At 46.0% G+C, this 19,925-nt stretch overlaps 2 protein-coding genes across 8 annotated transcripts in view; one reads left to right on the top strand and one right to left on the bottom strand.

The window, feature by feature from the left end:
- Nucleotides 1–16,377, top strand: part of CEP68 (centrosomal protein 68) — a 28,749-nt gene extending 12,372 nt beyond the window's left edge. For 2 of the 7 annotated variants that reach the window (XM_055401047.2, XM_088841295.1), the window contains 4 exons: nucleotides 1,481–2,992; nucleotides 4,352–4,474; nucleotides 7,427–7,523; nucleotides 9,412–11,154. In XM_055401047.2, coding sequence (XP_055257022.2) covers nucleotides 1,481–2,992; nucleotides 4,352–4,474; nucleotides 7,427–7,523; nucleotides 9,412–9,821 — 2,142 coding nt within the window. In that variant the 3' untranslated portion in view covers nucleotides 9,822–11,154. Of the gene's footprint in view, nucleotides 1–1,480; nucleotides 2,993–4,351; nucleotides 4,475–7,426; nucleotides 7,524–9,411 lie in introns of all 7 variants that reach the window. The other 5 variants (XM_055401051.2, XM_055401048.2, XM_055401050.2 and 2 more) reach the window with 5 other exon arrangements.
- RAB1A (RAB1A, member RAS oncogene family) overlaps nucleotides 16,275–19,925 on the bottom strand; it is a 31,658-nt gene continuing 28,007 nt past the window's right edge. The window contains exons 4-6 of the mRNA XM_055401054.2: nucleotides 18,936–19,031; nucleotides 17,438–17,569; nucleotides 16,275–17,095 (exon numbers count right to left, since the gene is read on the bottom strand). Of these exons, the coding sequence (XP_055257029.1) occupies nucleotides 16,898–17,095; nucleotides 17,438–17,569; nucleotides 18,936–19,031 (426 nt within the window). The 3' untranslated portion in view covers nucleotides 16,275–16,897. The remainder of the gene's footprint in view (nucleotides 17,096–17,437; nucleotides 17,570–18,935; nucleotides 19,032–19,925) is intronic.

The following is a 19,925-nucleotide window of genomic DNA, read 5'->3' as shown; positions in this document are numbered from 1 at the left end:
GTGCTGATTTCTGTTCTGCAGGTTTACGTGGACAGGTGGGCCCAGCAAGTAGCTCTGTCCACAGCATCTCCTCTTCCTCAGGAGTGTGACTGGTGATCTTTCGAGGATTGGGGATGCTGTGACCAAGACATCCTGCCCAAAAGGCAGGTAGGGGCGCTGCGGTGGGGGAGCCATGTCCTGTGTTTGCCCTGGTGATGTGGAGGCTTTCCAGGGCCCCTGGGGAGACGTGGGGAAGAAAGGTACAGGGCCGTGGGCTCTTGGGGGCTGTATCCCACTGGGCCCTTGGGGACCTGGCAGCACTGTCTCTGGGCAAAGAGGATTTCAGGGGCCTCCCTGACTACAGGCAGCCTCGCCTAGTGGGTGTCATGTGGAGCAGGGAGTCCTGCCTGTCTGTGACCTTGGGCGAACCACCCATCTTGCAGGCCCTCAGGACAGTTGGGAAGGTTACCTGATTGACCTGTCCCTCCCAACTCTGACAGCTTGTGGTGGTCTGCCTGCCAAGACCTTTCATGGTGACGGCTTTGATCTGTGCCATGTCATCGTGGCACTGGCTGCCACCTGCTGCTGCCCGGAGCCCTGTGACATGAGGAAGTTCTAAGCATGACTGCCTGGGAGAAGACAGAGGCCAGGCCCACCTGCCAGGGAGCCGGGGCACTGCGAGGCTCAGGGCACTTGCGTCAGACTCAGTGAGGTGGGCGGCAAGTGAGCGAACACAGAGATGGGCTGTTTGTCAGTCTGGTGCTTGTTGCAGCGCTGCTGTTTGTTGAGCTCTCACTGTTCACCCTGGAGCTCATTTAATCCGCATAGCCTGAGGGAGGCGGTCCTGTCACCACCCCGACTTTGCAGGTGAGGGAATTGCAGCTCGGAAGTGAGAGAAATGAGTCTGGGAGCTGGCCCCAGGGCTGTCTGGTCCCAAAGCCCACACCCTAACCTCTGTGCCATCCTGCCTCCCTTGGGGGTGGGCTCTTCATTGAGCTGATTAAAAGTCTGAGTGAGGAGGTTCGGGTGAATGAATCATTTTGCCACTGTTGAGTCACCGCTGGGTGTGAGCTGAGCCGGGTGGGGCCTGGTGGGCCGCCTGACTGCCAGGTTCGGATGTGTGTCCTGTCAGCAACAGAATTACTGAGTCCTGCTTGCCCAGGGCGTGCTTCTCAGAGGTTAGGCAGTGTGTTCCAGCTTCAGCACGACAGAGCTATTTGAGTTCTGCTCGCTCACGAAGGAGGCATCTGTGCAGGAAGAACCGGGGAAGGACGGCGGAAGGGGTTGGGGGGGATCAGCTCCGGGAGGACTGTCTGCTCCCCTTCGTCTCCATCTCCAGCCGCACCCTCGCTGTGTCTGACTCTCGCACCAGGTAGCAGGCTCTTCTTTTCAAGAACTTTCCTCCGGGTCATCTGGGTCCCCAAAACCACCCCAGAGTTGTCCCCGAGGAGAGAAGTCTGGCCCGCCTGTTTGACCTTTTCCTTCCCTCCTGTCACTGTAGATGGAGGAGACCAGGTTTCCTGCCCCGGAGGAGCTACCTCGGACTCGCACCATTCCCAGAGCTGCTGCTCTTTGCTCGGGACACTATGCTGACACCGAAGATGACCCATCCCCTGTGGAGTTGCCACAGGTGCCAGACCTCTGCCCACAGTCTCCCATCTCGGGCTTCCCGTGCCCGTCGAGGTGGAGGTCAGCTGTGAGCCCAGGGACACCTGTGCCACCGTCTTCCAGTTGCAGTGTGTCCGCCTCCTCCCCAGGCAGCAGTCTCCAGGGTCACCAAGAAAAGGCGGAGCCTCGGAGTGGCTGCCTCACCAAGGTCTCCTCCTCCCTGGAGACGGCCGGCCCGCCATCAGCCCCCTCAGTGGCAGGCCCTGCGCCTCAGCTTCAGTGGTTGCCCCAGCCTGTGTCTTCAGCGGGTGATGCCCCTGGGCTGGGCAGGAGACACCTCTCCTTCCAGGCCGAGTACTGGGCCTGTGTGCTGCCTGATTCCCTGCCTCCCTCCCCAGACCGCCGCTCCCCACTCTGGAACCCAAACAAAGAGTACGAAGACCTGCTGGACTACACCTATCCCCTCAGGCCTGGGCCCCGGCTCCCGAAGCAGCTCGATAGCCATGTGCTGGCTGAGCCTGTCCTGCAGGACTCGGGCATAGACCTGGATAGTTTCTCTATCTCCCCGGCAAGCACCCTCAAGTCACCCACTAACGCCTCCCACAGTTGCCCACCAGCCAAGGCTGCCACCCTGCCGTTCTCTGGACCCAGAGAGCCAAGCCTTAAGCGGGGGCCCTCTGGAGTACCCCAGAAGCAGGGTGATGTGGGGTTAGCATCTTGCAGCCCCTTTGCCTCTACCCCTAGAGCCCCAGGCAGTAGGGCCACTCCTTGGGTGAGCAGAGAGCCAGCCCGGAGGAATCTGAGGGACTGGCCACCTGTGAGCAGGCACCTTGAGCTGGGCTCTCCACACCTGAGGACACGGGACAGAGGGTGGCCCTCAGCCGGGATGGAGAGGGAGAAGGGGGCCGGCTGGGGCTTCGGGCGCCTCACCTGCACGGAGTCTGGATGGAAACCCCAAGAGGAGATGGAAAGTGATGACGAGTATCTGGCCCTACCCGCTCGGCTGACACAGGTTTCTAGCTTGGTTTCGTATCTGGGCTCCATTCCCACCTTGGTGCCTCTGTCCACGGATGCTGCTGCAGGGCAGAGCTCCCTGGACGTTTCGGACAGTGATGGGCCAGGTTCCCTCCCATCAGACTCCAGCCAAAGCCAGCTTCCCTCCAGGGCTACCCCCAGAGGGTCCTGGAGCGCTGAGGACCAGAAGCATTGTTTGCTACGCTCCTTCGTCCATGCAAGGCGCTCTGCCAGGGAGGGCAGTCTGGTGAGCGGCCAGGCCCTGGGGGTCTCCTCTGGACCAGTGAGAACCCGCGCCTCCTGGTCGGCAATGTTGGATCCAGAAGCTGAAGGGCAGCCTCCCAGGAAGGGCGGAGAGCATGGAAGAGAGTCACTCGTGCAGTGCGTGCAGGTGAGCTCGGTGTTTCAGCGCTGTTGCCTTTCTTCTTCTGCCTGTCCACTAACCTCTAGTGAAGTTTGGTAACATTGAGCACTTAGGCATCAGGCACTGTACTGCACTTTCTGTCCAATCCTGATGATCGCTGGCGTTCTCTTATCACCACTGGAGGAAAAGGCAGCGAGATGTTAGGTAACCTGCACCTTCACGGTCATGAGAGTAGAGCCTGTGCTGCTAACCACTCCCCAGGCTGCTTGACCTTGAGGATCAAGAGGCCCTCTGCACAGGAGGGACCTGTGCTCAGATGCCTGCAGGAAGTCCAGGCTCAGTGTTTTCTTGGCCACAAGACTTCCCAGAGCTTTAATTTGATAAAATGCTGTAACTGCAGATTTGAGAGCGTCAGGTACACTATTGCCTAGACTTGCTAGACTCTTGTGGACCATCTGAGAATATCAGGAGGTAGGTGGAGCTAATACTGCATGGAATAGGGTTGTCAGCATCAGATAGTTGTGAGTTTTAGCTCCATCTCTTTAGTTTGCTTGTTGGTAGGATGTGGAGCTCTGCCTCTTTGGTTGTTGTGTGGGTTAAATGAAATAATTCATGTCACGGACCTTGCACAGTCCCCCACGTAAGGATGTTGAGGCACGCTGCTGTCCACAAGTTGGGAGAGCCCAGGGCCTGCCTCCCGCCTGGGTGCCCAGATGATGTGTCCACACGGCAGCAGGGCAGCCAGCCGAGGGCTGTGTCCCCAGGAGCGACATCATAGAAGTTTTCTAGCTATCAGGGAGGGCTTTAACCTTCCCCGTGGTGTCATGTGGACTTTATTTGTACTGTGGAGCAGGTGGTACAGCTGTTAGCTTGTGGAAGACTGAAACCGTGGGGTACAGGCCTGGGCTCACAGCCCCCTGGTGAGTGGCTGGCAGGAGTCTGGGGCCCGGCTCCCAGGCAGGTAGGAGCAGCACAGGGACAAGCAGCTTTAGTTCAGTTTTCAGGTGTAGGATCAGGTCGGTCTTGGTCACGGTCCCATTTTCTGTGTCCACATCTTCCCGAGGAGCACTTCCATAGTACAGTGCTGACTGGGGAACTGATCTCTGTCGGGCAGGTCCCTTCTGGAGGACCCTCTCGTGCCCTCCTCCGTCCCTGCACACAGGGCTGGCCCCTCACAGACTGAGGGACACAGCGAAGGTGAGCCCTCCACGTTGCCCTGGCAGAGGTCTGGAGTCGCGGGGTGGGGACAGACCGGGAGCAGAGGAGACAACGCCTTGGTGGGGAATGCTCTGGAAAGGTGCAGCCTGGGATCCCCCAGATATTTTTAGCCTGTGAAAATGTAGCCTGTGGTTCCATGGGTGACACACGATTTATTTATCTACACAGACATTTTGTTGTCAGCTGGAAGAGCTGATCCACTGGCTGTATAACGTTGCAGACACTACTGACCACCTCGCTGCACCCAGATCCAGCCTTACAGGCCTCAAGTCTTCTCTGCAGCTTTACCGGGTAATAAGTGGTCCTGGTTTCTGACTGTTCACTCAGTAGAGTGGTGGTAAATTACTTGATTAGAAAGTAAACGTTCAAATGACTGATACACAGTATGTCATGATTCATTGACTTTTACATGAAATCTAATTGGAGATCTTACTGGAAATCTAATTCTTTTCAAATCCTTAATGCTGAAAAACTAACATGTATGAGTTACTTCCCAGACCAAGTAGAGCTTGAAGAAAGTGCATTTTATTTATCTTCAATCCAGAATACTTCAGGATTATTTGCAATGTGATTTTCCAAATGTCTCAGGCTTCCCTGGTAGCTCAGTTGGTAAAGAATCTGCCTGCAATGCAGGAGACTCCGGTTCGATTCCTGGGTCAGGGAGATTCCTTGGAGAAGGGCTAGGCTACCCACTCCAGTTTTCTTGGACTTCCCTTGTGGCTCAGGTGGTAAAGAATCTGTCTGCAACGTGGGAGACCTGAGTTTGATCCCTGGGTTTGGAAGATCCCCTGGAGAAGGGAAAGGCTACCCACTCCAGTATTCTGGCCTGGAGAATTCCATGGACTACAGTCCATGGGGTCACAAAGAGTCGGACACAACTGAGTGACTTGCACTTTCCAAATTCTCAGGGATTGATAGGCAGAGATCTGCACTGTTAGGAAATCACAAAACTATTGAAATTAAGTAAAATTGGTTTTTCAGTTCTGGCCACATTCCGAGTGTTTGGTCATCACATTTGTCTGGTGGCTACCATATTGAATAGGGCATTTAGAACATTTCCATCATCACAGAAAACTCTGTTCAACAGCCCTGACAAGTATTTTAAGGATTTGAGCTTAATTGCACTGACTCCAGAATACACACAAGGCATTTTGATGGTATTTAAACCAAAATATGATCCAGTTTACTTCTCAAGGTATTTGGAGGGGGCGGGGTAGGGGTTACCTCTTTTTAGATTTTGTTGTTTTAACAATCTCTTTGTGGATCCTGGTTAACTTAACTTTGTAATGGGTGTATTTTGTGACATTTTGTGCTGTTCTGGCATAATTATCAGTAGGCCCCCTTCATTCTCAGAAGTGTTCAGAATTGGATGATAAAGTATCAGTCGATGCTGATATTCACATCAACTGAACCACCTGCTGACTTATAGCATGTCTGTCTGGTTGACCAAATCTTTCTATCAACTCTTCCAAAGGAGCGGAGGTAGTGTTTGTGGCCTGAACTTGTGGTTTAGTCCAGTTTTCTGGGACTGTTCTTTGAATAGACGAATGTGTGATTTACTTGTGACCAAGCCAAGGCCACACCAGCCAACTCAGAGCTCCTTCCACACCCAGGCAAGAGGGGGGACCCTTTGTTTTCCAACTTGGAGCGAAGTAAAATTTAGGGGCAAGACCTTGCCTGGGTGGGCCGGCTGCCCTGCCCTCGTGGGAATGCTGCTTCCTGCTGAGTGGAGAGTGGTTGCCAGAGTTCCTTTCCCAGAGCACGCTTGGGAGAGGAGAGGAAGGCTGAGCATGAGGGCCCTCCATGCAGAGCCGTGCAGGGCCCGCCCCTAGGAGGCCCAGGGCAGCACCAGTGTGGAGAGAGGACACTGCTTGGAGTTTGGACCTTCTGGGGTGGCCTTTCCAGAGGGCCCCCGCCCCACTCCCCTCAGAGCAGCTGTCTTATTGCAACTCTGTTCCCTCCATTTAACCTCCTTCTGTCCCCTGTGTGTCTCCGCTTCCAGGCCGGTCACATGCACCTGTCTGGCTTTGTGGGTAGAGCTGAGACCTAAGCTGGGAGTTACTGCAGGTTAGCAAAGCCTAGCCCGCTTGTGTCACCCACACAACTGTGTCACCAAGTGGGACCTCACTGTCAGCACTGCTCCACACAGAATGGTGCTTGGCTCATGCCCACATGTGAGCTACCTCGAGCCTACTTAGATACCAGATACAAGCACGAGTACGCTGGTGCACACATTCTTCACTTGTGATCCTGTCTTGCGTATTTTGTCTTAACACAGTGGGTTTGTGGCAGCATATAAACTGCTGAGTACTAAAGAAGAAAATAATAAATACAGGTAACTAGGTCAAACGAAAACAAGACAGGAATATAGTAAATCCAAAAGTGAAACTGCAGCTTCAGAATGTGAACTGCACCCTGTGCTGAAGGTGGTCATGGATTTGACTTTACATGTTAGCAACTGGGCTTCCCTGGTGGCTCAGAGGTTAAAGCGTCTGCCTCCCATGCGGGAGACCCGGGTTCGATCCCTGGGTCAGGAAGATCCCCTAGAGAAGGAAATGGTAACCCACTCCAGTATTCTTGCCTGGAGAATCCCACGGACAGAGAAGCCTGGTAGGCTACAGTCCACGGGGTCGCAAAGAGTCGGACACGACTGAGCGACTGAACGGAATGAATGGGTAGCAACTGAAGGAAAAACCAGAAACAGCTACAAGGTGTGGTACTGCAAGGGGAAAAGGAATCAACCACTCAGGAGACTCACAGCTTCCCTGACGCCGTTCCACGGCCTCAGGTCCACAGAGAGCGGAACGGAGAGAGGCCACAGGACGGAGGGAGGCCGCGGGGCAGGCTGCAGCTGCCTGTAGTCACATTGAAGGCACCTCTGATGGCTCTGCGGGTCCACTAGAATGGAAGACAGTCTCAACAGGCCCGTGAGCTTAAAGGGGACCCTGTGAGGTTTAGCGCACACAGGAATCCCTGCCTCCAGGCTGTTCAGGAGCCAGGTTCTGCCAGGGAAAAGAAAACTGCTTTTGTCAAATTGTAAACAGAAAAAAAACGATTGACTCTGGGTTTGCCTTGGGCTCAGAGAAGATGAAGCTAACTACTGCACTGTTTACTTGGGAAATTCTGAAGACTGGGGTGGGTTAAAGGGGATTCCAACTACCAAACAAAAGATCCTTTTTAATGACTTTTATGAAATGGTAGTAATGAAGCTTTTTCTGTTTTTTATTTCTGTTATGCTCTAAGCAATTTAAGAAAGATATAGATGAACACCAGTCCCTGACGGAGAGTGTCTTACAGAAAGGGGAGATCCTGCTTCAGAGCCTGCTGGATAATACCCCAGGTGAGATGCTTGGGTTTTGAATTTAGCCGGTGTTTAATCTCTCTCAGTGCAAGTCTGGGACCCACTCTGTCACCAGGAGGAGCCAGAAGTACAAGAATCTCTTATGTCCACACCCATTGCCTTCAACTCCCACAGTTGACTGCCAGCTTCTCGCATCTTCATGGCCGCACAAACACGTGCTGAGGCAGTCACAGCCCTGTGGGTGTGAGAAGTCAGGCATTGAGCCTTCAAGAAAGATGCATTTTTTTTTTTTTAATATGTATTTGGCTGTGCTCGGTCTTAGCAGCATGCAGGAGCTTTAGCTGCAGCGGGACCTTGCTGCTGCATTTGGGATCTAGTCCCCTGTCCAGGAAATCAAACCAAGGCCCCTGTATTGAGAGCACGGTCCCAGCCACTGGACCACCAGGAAGTCCCAAGAACAGTGCTCTATAAGCTTCTGCCTTTCCTTGGTGGGAGTGCTGGCTTTAGTCCAGCTCCCCTTAGCTTAGGGGAGCCAAGGACACAGTGGGGAGCCTGCAGGGCTCCCTTCCGTTTGCCCTGCTGGCTGGGGGAGGATTTGTTCCAGGACCTGAGAGCAGTCAGTCTGTTCTATGGGAAGAGACTGAAGGAAGAAGTGAACTGATGAGAAGGGACAGGTGGACGGTGGTACACAGACTAAGCTTGAGTCGCTTTTGCAGGATGGATTCCCAGATTAGGAAGGTGTGAAAATCAGACTTGGAGAGTGCATCTCAGGCTGCAGGTGTTTACAGTTGGCCTTGCCCTTGCTGGGGGCAGGTATGATAGGATGAATATGACAGGAGAATGCAAAGGTAAAGCAAGGAATTGATGGACCCCTCAAAGCAGTCCCTATTTTTCTGTAAGACTGAGCAAGCAAGTGCTGAAAAAGCCCATGTATATTTTGCCTCAGTTTTGGAATGAAGTGGGATTTACACTGGAAGCAAAACAGTGTAAACAAAAGTGGGCAGGATCCACTCTCTTGAGAAGGGAAGAGGTGGCGCCTTTCTGACCAGCAGTGGTGGGTGGGTGTGTGGTAGGGAGGTGGCGCAAAGTGTCCCAGCCTGAGCACCGCTGACACTCTGAGCCATGTGATACTTTGTCATGAGGACAGCTGTCCTGATGTTGCACCATGTTTATCAGCATCCCCGGCCTCTGCCCATTAAACGCCAGTAGTAAACCTCCTCGGTTTTGACAACCCCGAACATCTCCAGACACTGCCAGATGTCCCCTGGGAAGAAAAAACCACCAGGGCTGAAAACTGAGTGTGGGCAGAGGGCTTTTGCTGGGGGAGCCACTGAAGGGTTTTCAGCAGGGCATGACTTACCCGTTGTCAGTCATGTGAGCCCACGGCAATCCCTTGCCCTTGGGACACCTTTGCTTTGGCTCATCCAATGTGCTCTTGCATTAAGAGTTTTTTTAATTTTTATTGGGGCAGAAATTTGGTATGCCAAGCTCCTTTGCCACTTGTTATACCAGCATTATCTTGAGTACTATGTGCCAGACACCATGCCAAAGGAGTTGACTTTTTTTTCATTTAATCACAGCCCCGTGAGGTGGATAGTTAATACTCTCACTTCACAGAGCTGTGAATCTGCATGGGGCCACACAGGGTGTGGCAGCCTGACTCCAGCCCTTAATACCCCACTCAGGCTCCTGCACCTCCACACACACACAGTAGCATAAAGAACTCAGTACCAGGAAATTTCCTGGAGGCCACATGTAACAGTGGGCTTCTTACAAGCTATAGGTTGTTCTTGGACCTTCATTTAAAAATCGACTCAGTAATACTTCTCAGTACTTAATCGGTAATGATGTCCCACTTTGCTCTTCTCTCCAAAGCAGTCTGGAGGTATTTTACTGCCTAAATAAGAGACTTTTTTTTTTTTTTTAGGGAATTCTCTGGTGGTCCAGAGGGGAAGAGCTGGTGCTCTCACTACTGTAGGCCCAGGTTCAGTCTCTGATTGGGGAACTAAGATCCCACAAGTTGTGCATGGCCAAAAAATAAAAAAGATGCTTTGGGGTGTTTTGTGGTTTTCAGATCTGTATCCAGGCTCATTTAGATGGACACCATGCCCCTCCCAAGTCTCTGCTTGGACTAATCAGAAACTTGGCTGTTTTGTGACAATCACAGGTTCCCCTAGACAGCCACAGGGTCTGCAGCTAGGCGCACAACTCTTCCCTCCAGATCATGCTGTCAGAGTCACTGGAGCCCAAGCATGGACACCCCAGTCCCCACAAACTTCTTCAGAGCCCGCTTTCATCCTCAGCCACACGCACAACCTGAGGGACAGGTCAAATTAATTCCTTCAAAATGTGTTCATCTCGGCCTCCAGCTAAAGGGTTTTCCTTTGGTTATCTGGCAGGTCTTCACTACATTCTGACCCGGTTACCTTGGTGCATGAAGTAACAGTCCTGCCTTAACACCCTAACTGCTCATTATCCTAGATCAGATGACTAGAACCTATTGACATCGAGCTGAACCAGGCCCCTGTATGCATTCAGTGAAAACATCGAAGTCTCAACTGGGAAAGAGAATTTCATCACTGTTCCAGCTTTCCTTGTTTGGCCCCAACCAAATGTTCTAACATTTTAAAATAAAGTTCAAAAAATAAAGGCCCCCTGAGTTCACTGACCCCACACAGGACTGTTCACATGACTGGTGAACTTCAGGAGAGAACCTGACCTGCTCACCCTTACAGGTGAGCTGTGCCGTGCCCTGGCTGTGTTCCTCGGCCTGCCCTGCTGGCTGCTCTAAGTTGTCAGGTCGGCACTTTGCCCTGATGATGCTGCTCCGCTGTGGCTTCCCTAGGGGCTAACCTCCACAGCCTGTTCCTCCTTCCGCCCATCATCGGCATCCTCTGCAGATAACACAGCTTCCCCTTTCCCTTCCTCTGCTCACAGATGTTGCAGCTGTGGCAGGAAATTAGGGAGAGGGTGAACACAACTGATAAAAGGCGCAGGAAGCAAAAGCAGCCTTTGTGTTTAACAAAGGAAGTTAAGTTTTTAAAAGAAGAAAGAAAAAAAAAAACAGGCCTGCTGTGTGTAATGCACTCTGAACCTGGCCCCTCCCTTCCTCAAATACTTGGCCTATATGGGTTGGGGTCTTAGCCTGCTTTCAGGTAATTTTCTTTTGAAGTCTATTCATTTAGGACCCACCAAAAAGGGTTCACAAGCAATCCCATGTTACGCTACCGCATCACCCATGTATGTGCTAAATGACAGTCCCACGGCCAACAGAAGCTGATCGGACCCGGTAGCAGGACCCGGAGTCCTCATGGTGGCATGTTTTCATTTCAGACTTCAGCCCCACAGGATCTGGGTGTGAGCCAGGGTCTTATCTCTAAAAGTCAGTTAATACCAGTCATCAGACAACCATGTCTGTGCATTTTTGTGAATTGTGTAACTCCACAGAGTGGAGCCACTGAAATAATTCAGCATCAATCACAAATTAACAACATAGATTCCACAGTACAGTTCAGTCCAGGGGAGTATTTTTTTTAAGTGGACATTGTGAAACTGTTGCCATGTTCCTGTTTTCTGCTACACCCTGGTATATTCCTTGACGGTACACTTTTGTTGTCTCTTTGGCCTTACTGCTTTAAAACTCATTTGTCAGTGTTAAAGGATGTCCTGGGCAGGATCTCTAGGCAGCCCAGTGCGCTGGAGAGCCACGCAGATCACCTGTACGACACCATCTTGGCCTCCCTAGACACACTGGCTGGTTGCACCCTCACCCCCGACAGCACGCCAACGGCACACAGGAGCACCGGTGTGAAGGGTATTAGCCTGGTAAGTAGAGCAACCCCAGAGGAGAAAATTTGTCCTCCGACCCCAGTGCCTGATTCTGGAACAGAGTTCCTGCTCTAATAGCTGGCTGTTTCTTAAAAGCTTCTTGAACTAAAAAAGCTACTGAAACAAATGAGAGGCTGGAAGAAGCCCCTGGAACTGAAAAAGAGATGCTGCCATTGCCAGGAAGTGGGGCAGGGGGCCCTTTCTGTGATGATGAAAGCGACACGTTCCATTGCTCACTCTCAGCCCTGTGCCTGCCGAGGACTAGCCCTGTGCTTCCATCTTAAATGGCTATGTCACCCCTCCCACCCATGGAAACAACTGTAGAATTTACCTGTACCGACTTTGTTTGTCTCTGCACACATGCTTCTCTGGTACAGGCTGCCTCTATCCTATAGGCTCTTCCCACCCAGCTCATGTGGTGCTCCATCTGTAAGCAACTCTTGACAGTGCCAGAATTACAACTCCCCACACCTTTTCCTGAAAATGCTCTCTGTAAGCGTCACACATCACTCCCCTCCAGAAAAGGGCTAGGGGATGGATAGGTGGGAGCACCAGGCCTTGGAGATGTCACAGATAGGAACAGAAGCTGAGAGCAAAGAGGGACTGCTCCCCACTGTGGGGCTACCACTGCCCAACACCATGATGCCACAACTGGAGCACGCTGCTTCTGAAATTTCTACCGCTGAAATCTGGCGTTTAACTCAGGTTTCCTGGGTGAGAATTCACTGTAGATAAAAGAAGGTAAGGGATAAATCCAGGTATGTCAGGAGCAGGGAGTCCCTGTATTTGCATTAAGTAAATCTTAGGTGGTAGTCATTTTAATTCTAAAATGAATGCAGATGACTGCCGTGTCACTTCTTCCTCTGCAGTATTCTGCCTGTAACAGATGCTTTTCTTTCTCTTTAGGCATCTTCTCTGGAAGAGATGTAATAGTCTGTCAGTCAAAATGTGGCTATTGGGAAACTTTCAGATGTCCTTGTGAGAGCCATTTAATATTGAAACCAAGGGGGAAATGTGACTCTAATGTACTAGCTTTAAAATGCCTTTCTCTCCCCTGAAAGTAAGGGCTGTTGAGTTACTGTTTTTATTTAAAATGAGTCCGTTCCAGTTAAGGTTTTCCTTTGGTGCTTCTCTACAAAAAGCATGTAGCTTTGCAGTTGTTGATAAAATAATGCGAACAAGGCTTACAGGATTTCCTCTCCCTCTGTCCAGTTAAAAAGAGGAGACAGAACTCCTAAACTAGTCCGTGTACTGAGATCATTTAAAGAAGGCTGGTATGAGAAAGAAGGTATTCAGTACTTGGTATTCTCAGGCATACAAGAGGATCCCCAAGAGACAAAAAGTGACTAGGCTTATAAATCGCTCTTTAAAGACTGTAGAAGACACTCAAATTCTCCAAATTAATAAAGTTTTGAACAAATAGAACCTCTGCAAATTATTTTGGGCTGTTAAGATACCTTTTATCATCTTAAGTGCTCAGGGCTCTATCTGCCTGCCTAACATTTTAAAGGAGAATGTGATAGGGGCTTAAGAAGCTGCCATTGAGCTTCAGCCCACTAACAATCTGCCTTCAGGGTACCTCCAGGAGGAGGCATCCTCCATTCCTCCCTGCGAAGAGTCACACAGCCTGGTTAAATAGCTATAGAAGCTAAGGCTGTTCATGGTGAGGGAAAAAGGGAATTCTTTGCTGCTTTGGGAGTTGACATGTAAGTACCTTGTTGGGGGGTGGGGGGGGGGGACCAAGGAGCAACATTTAAAGCCAGCTCTGTAGCTTTTTAAAGTAAAATGATTGGCCATTGCTGGTAACCACACACTCTGCAAAAACAAAGAAGTGCTTTAAAAATGTTTTATTGGGCTGTGAATGTACATGGAAGGAGGAAAGCACTTTCCCTGTGTACTTGTATTCCAGTAGGCTACGACCTGAGGAAAGGGTTCTCCACACTTAAATATGTGATAAACACTTCAAGAGAGTCAACATCCTTTCTCAAACCCTAGGTTCTCACTTGAGGGAGGGTGCTTAAGAAAGGAAGATACTTTGATTTATAAAGAAATGGACAAATCACCTGAACCCAGAGCAGGTAACATTAGAACAGTTACTCTCATAAAGCAGTCTTCTGCTTTATGATATCCCCTCACAATAAAATACTAAATAGAAAATTACCCTCTTTAAGAGAAGTTTAGAACTTTAACTTTGGGGGCTGAGCCACTTAACACCATCTCATCCACCTCTGTGAACTAAAATCTTCAAGCTGTTAATAAGTTTTAAAGATTTTAATTCTAAAGGGAAACTATAAAATTCAGTAGCAGTTATATACAATGGAGTATTTCAAGTGCCTCTGCCATTCTAATGTTTATCAAAATGCTTAAAGGCATAATTTTGATTCTGCTGTCTCAGTTTTAATCTTGGTTCTGTACATAGATTTAAAAAGACAAAACACCTTCCTAGCAGATTATTACATATGTAAAATAGTCTCAAAGGCCTTAATTGGTTAAGAAGGCATATCTAATAGCCTCTGTTCTTAAATTGATCTATAAATTGGTACATGCCTTTCCAATGAGTGTGTTACAAGATAAACCCTTGGGAGTTAAACCCATTTACTAACATTTTGCTAGGCATGAAAATGCCTTAACTAGTTAGCAAAAAAATTGTTTCTATAGGACTGTCATCTTCACAGTGACCAATGATACTTTACAATAGTTGAATGCTGAAAGTGCCATTCAATCTAATAATTAGCTTCAGCTGACAGAGATTTTCACGGAATATTTTATTTCAGAGTACCCTATTTTGTAAGAAACTTTTACCAAGCGATGATCTAAAGATATTTTTTTGTTCATTTCCTTTGCCTACTCTGGACCTACTCATGAGTATCACTGAAGAGGATCAGCACAGCTATTAATGGTATCGTCGGCAGTGCTGTAGGTTTAAGACCTCCCTTAAAACTCAAGCAGAAATTGTTTCTGACTAGGCAGATGCTGCCAGCAGCATTTCACGAGCAAACACGGCCAGGTTCGATTCTAGTAGCCTAGCTGCCCAGTGCTCTGTGGTACACATTAGCCTTAAAGACAGCAGTGGCTCACAGTGACACGAAAATCCCAAGTTTACCTGTAGTATAATTTCCTAGTAGTCCCCTTAAAGTAGTAGAACTTAAGTCCACAGGAAAGTGGCAGTACTGGGAGCTAGATTGGCAGTTTCAAACCCTGGGTTCTTATTGCAGCTCCATGGCTTAAGCTCATCTGCAAATAGTAGACAATGTCAGTACAGTGCTATTTTGAAGCTTAAATGGGAACACAAAGAAGGGCAGATGTAAAATATGCTGCAGGGACAACATATATGCTAAAGAAAATTTTGGTTCAAAGTCAAAAAAAGTCATTGCTTAGACCAGAATGGCTATCATTTTGCAAGGATTTCCAGAGACTGACTGCTTAGGTTTAGAACATGTGAGCTAGTTCATAGTAACCACTTACAAAATACGGCAAGCAATAATTCCCTTTACTGAGTGAATGGATTATTAAAAGCCCATAATAATGTAGCTTGAAATACTTGCACTTGAAAATGGGGGTAGGAATGGGAGTATTTTCCCCAAAAACTGCATTTATTAAGCGAGTAGTGAAGCATGCTGAAACATCTTGTACCAGTCTTGACTACCACAAGGAAAAGAAAACTAGAATTTTCAAAAATACGTAAATATGCTTACACCTCAAATTCACATAATTTTTTTGTTAACTCACCAAGAAAAAGCTGACAGTTTGAACAACTTGCTGTATAAAACGAAAGTGCATTACATTGTCTGAAATTTGTATCATCTACTTTAAAATGTTTCTAAATTATTTGTTTGTACTGTATTGATAAGGCAAAAAAAAACCTTTTGAAGCATAAAAAAAATTTCACCCAAGTAACTACTGGTAGCTTGAGGAGTTTTTCAGTTGCCTTATGTGAAGATGAATAGACCCAACAAGCACATCTATAATACAAAGTAAACTGTGATTTTATTGTGAAATTCTCATAGATGGAAAATTAAATTGAATATTTATTCTGTCCATTTCATTTTACAATAATCTTACCACTTATTTTTGTACCATGTATTTCAATTGCCTGTTTAGTGAAAATAAAGAAACCTATAATTTTTGGCTTGTTTTTAGTTTAAATTTTATCACTGAATTAAAGACCCCACCATAAAATGTGTAGCCAACAGCCACATCCCACGCCCCTAAAATAAAAATATTTTGGTTACTGTTTCAACCTGAAGGAAACAATCTTTGACTTCTATCACCTTAAAATGCCAGAGTTAGCAAAAGACTTTGTTCCCCCACAATAAAAACAAACCCTAGGATCTTTAAGGTCCTAGTTAACAAAATTTTCACATGTGCAAAATTCAACTGAAATAAATATTTCTCTCATTTATTACTCCCACCCAGCATTCATGTTTTCAGCTAATTTTAAGGGACATATTTTCTAAAATGAGGGCAAATAGTAAATTTCCTGCTTCCTACTTCAATGCTTTAACTCACCTCCAACCTAAGGTATACAATTGTGGAGGATAAAACAGCTGACATCTGACTCCAAACATGGAAGAAACAATATTAGCACACATGTTAGTCTGCCAATGAAGGAAAGGTGGTGGTTTCCACCTCTACCACAGAAGAATCAAATGTTGATCAATGAAGCCATTTCAAATGGTTCTAGAGAAGGATCAGAGATAATAGGCTAGGCAGCATACATTCTAAAACGTATTTTCATACAATTTAATCTCCCTGAACCACTAAGCTTGGTTAAATCCCTGTGTAGCACAGAAGCCTCCCTAGGTCATTTACTGGGTATATTATCTGGAAAGCATATTGGATGCTGCTCTAAGATAGGTCTACAATGCCCTGGTTGCACACACAAATGGCTGTTTTGAGTATAATGCAAGGCTCTATTTCCCTTTAGCCATAAGAATTAAAACAATACTTATCACCATACAGTTTGATATTACTTCCAATAAGTACAATATTTATTAAACATATCTTCAGTTGTTTTGTTACATAGTGTGCAACAAAGTACAATATTCTGCAGCCACAAATTATATGCAGAGTATGAAGAAACTATTAATCAGATAGTGTAATCTTTCCGTTTATAACTCTACAAGGAAGAACTAGCAAATCAGATCTTACATATAACATCTCACTAAACTTTATGCATGGAAAGTGACAGACACTGGTTGTGCTGTTTGATACAAAATGGCTGAACTTCATCTTCAGAAGACTAAACCTGACATCTAAACATGCCAATATAAACATCAAAACAAAATATATTCTAACCAACCACGGGAAACAGTCTGGTATCAGGAAAGCAACAAGGATTACACACATTATTTTATAAACCAGCACACAAAGGTTTAAAACAGTTCTGAAAATGAAGTTAGCTGTCTTGAGTCAAGGGAATAAAAAAAAAGTCAGTATTGACCATTTACAATCTCTGACCTTTGTGGAGACGGTAAGAATCTGTTGTAGTGCAGCTACATACAGTACAATTCAGGCAATTTTGTTTTTTTCACTTGGGTTCAGATTGCAAATTCATTGCTGTGAGAAAAGGACGGAGGCAAATTTTAGCAGCAACCTCCACCTGACTGCTTGACCGGAGTGCTCTGAATTTTAACATTGGACTTCTCGGCACCACCAGCTGTTGCTCCAGGACCCATTCGCTTTTTAATCTCAGCAGCCATCGTCATGAAAGACTGTTCTACATTCGTTGCATTCTTAGCACTGGTTTCCAAAAATGGAATTCCAAGGGAATCAGCAAATTCCTAAGAGAATATGTAAGGCAAAATTAACTGAAAAATCTTTTTCACCATCTGAAATAAGGAATGATGAATGACTAAGTTTACTGAACTCAGATAAGACAATGCACAAATTATCATTGTCAAAGTTTTTAGTGCATGTATTTCAAAAGTTAAGGTGGGGACTTCCCTGGCAGTCCAGTGGTGAAGACTCCGTGCTTCCAATATATGGGGGCATAGGTTCAATCCTTGATTGGGAAACTAACGATAAAACCTAAGGTGGTTGCAGCCATTGTGTGACTTCATACCCATATATAATTCAAATTCAGCACCTTCCAATTCAGTCTGAAAGTCAAGCTTTAAACATACCTTTGCTGTTGTGTAGTCTACTACTTTCTTTGTGGTCAGATCACATTTGTTCCCTACCAACAACTTGTTGACATTTTCACTGGCATAACGATCTATTTCCTGCAGCCACTGTTTAACATTATTGAAGGACTCCTAAAAAGACAATTTAAAGAGTGATAATATAGTTCTGAACATAACTATTCTAATGAAGCAAGTGATAAACAGAAGTGTCTCTCCTGACCTAAGAAGAGCTAGTGAGACAAGACAGCTTTAAAAAAGAACTCTTAATGCTGGGAAAGAAGTGAACTGACATTTCGATACATATATGAATAAGAATACAGAATTTGAAAGCTTGAGGATGACAATGCCTTATTTGAGAGGGAAATACAGCTCAGAATTAAACTACAGCTCAGGCAAATCCCACTGTTTTGGAATATGCTATTTATATGCACGACAAAACCTAGTTTTTGAAATGTGTCAAAATTCTGGCTTATATGAATAAGATAGCCTAACTGTTAACTACTAGAGATGTCAAATGTTATTAAATAAATGGGTCCAACGTAAAGATACTTGTTTTCCACAGTCATATTTAAGGGAGGAAAATTTCCATTTTAAATATTACAAGGAAATGACTTGCGATTTATAAACTAGCAATGATTTCTTCATGTTTTATCACCCAGTATTCCTAATGGTGCTGAATCTAAAGTCTATAATTCTAGTTATCTTCTAATTAGCTCTGATTTCATATTTGACTGGAGATTGAACATTTGCTGCAGGAATTATACATTGTAATTTTCATGAACATTTGCTACAAGAATTATATATTGTAATTTTCAAAGTTCATCTTTCACTCCTTGGCAGGCAAAAGGACGACCCTGAAATTTTCTAACTTTCTGATCAAAAGAACAATTACTGCCTTTGAACCATTCTTACACTATTCTTCACATCCCCCTACCGTCTTTCAACAAGCTTATCTTTAGATTTTCACTGTCCTCTTAAAATGTTCCTCATAGCTCATCCCTATTTCTGAACCACACACTCCACAGGCAGAGAACCCTAATCTTTACTTTTGGCAATTCCAACAGGTCTAATTACCAGGTAAATTTCTGTTAACACCTATCACCAAGGACACAATATGAGCCAAACAATCCCAGTTCCCCAGTAACCCTTGAAAAAGTTATTTAATTGATAATAAATATAATTTGGGTCCCTTGAAAGCAAATGTAAATCCAATTACTAAATTTTCTGTTTACTAAAGGAAAATAGGAAATTTTGGTTGACCAGTTTATTAGGTATTCAAATGATGTAGGGGAGAAAACATAACACCATACCTGTTCTTAAAAGATAACTGATTTAAGATAAATGTTTTTGTATCATTCACTTCATTTGGGGTGGACAAAGTCTGCTATACAAATAATATTCATTGCTTGTATGCAAAGTAAAAATAGTGTCATTTACATTTAATCAAATAATAACTTACTACAATGTTAGTGTAACACAATTTTCTCCTGGAACTTACCTGATCTGTCACATCATACACAACTATGATGCCATGGGCTCCTCTGTAATAACTGGAGGTGATTGTTCGAAATCTTTCTTGGCCCGCTGTGTCCCACTATCATAAAACAATCAAGAAATCCAAACAATTCCATTAAAACAAGAGTTGGGGAAAAGGAGGCAAGGAGGGAGAACAGTTTAGTTTACATAGTTGTGGATTACCAGGATTTGCTATGGGAACATTAACTCTGCTCACACTACTAAATCACAAAGAAACTGCAAATATCTGAAGGTTCAAAAAAGAAGGCAGTGTCTAATTTAGCTTGTAGTTAATGCTACCAATATTGTAATTATAAGCCAATCAGCAACTATGTCATACTTTTCATTCATACACTCAATAGCCTTTAGCACTTTGCCAAGCTTATGCTATGAATGCAAAGATGGGCTGACTTGACCAGCAAATCTACTGGTCTAGTGCCCCTGTTAACACATTACAACTCTCATCAAACATAAGACAAAATCTCTTGCTAGCACATTTTATCATCATGGAAAACAATGAAAGGACCTAATTCAGGTAACTACCAGTCAAGACAGCACTTTAGCCATCTCAGGAACAATTATTTTAATCCCAGGGAAAACAATGTAAGGAAGATGATTCCAAATACTTTTATAAAATTCATTTTAAGAGCAATTAAAATGCTCTGGCTCCAACACTGAAAACAAATACACTGCCACATTAAAGTTTGGAGTTAAAACTATTAAAAAACATCAGGTAAACTCATTTTAAAAACCATGATTTCAACAAGGGCAATGAAAATTTTGTTTCAATTGCTCCTAAATAATGACCTTTCCTTTTTTAAAAAAATTGTTTTTTTAGAAAAGCTACCTACCCCACTAACGGGCTTCCCAGCTGGCACTAGTGGCAAAGAGATATGAGACGCAGGTTAGATCCCTTAGTTGTGTCCCCTGGAGGAGGAAATGTCAACCCACTCCAGTATTCTTGCCTGAGAAT

This window comes from Moschus berezovskii, chromosome 11 (assembly GCF_049115385.1).
Source record: "Moschus berezovskii isolate FMDL1 chromosome 11, NW_MosBer_1.0, whole genome shotgun sequence".
Lineage (NCBI taxonomy): Eukaryota > Metazoa > Chordata > Mammalia > Artiodactyla > Moschidae > Moschus > Moschus berezovskii.
Note: the sequence above shows the minus strand (reverse complement) of the source record. Positions and strands in the feature narration are given on the sequence as shown.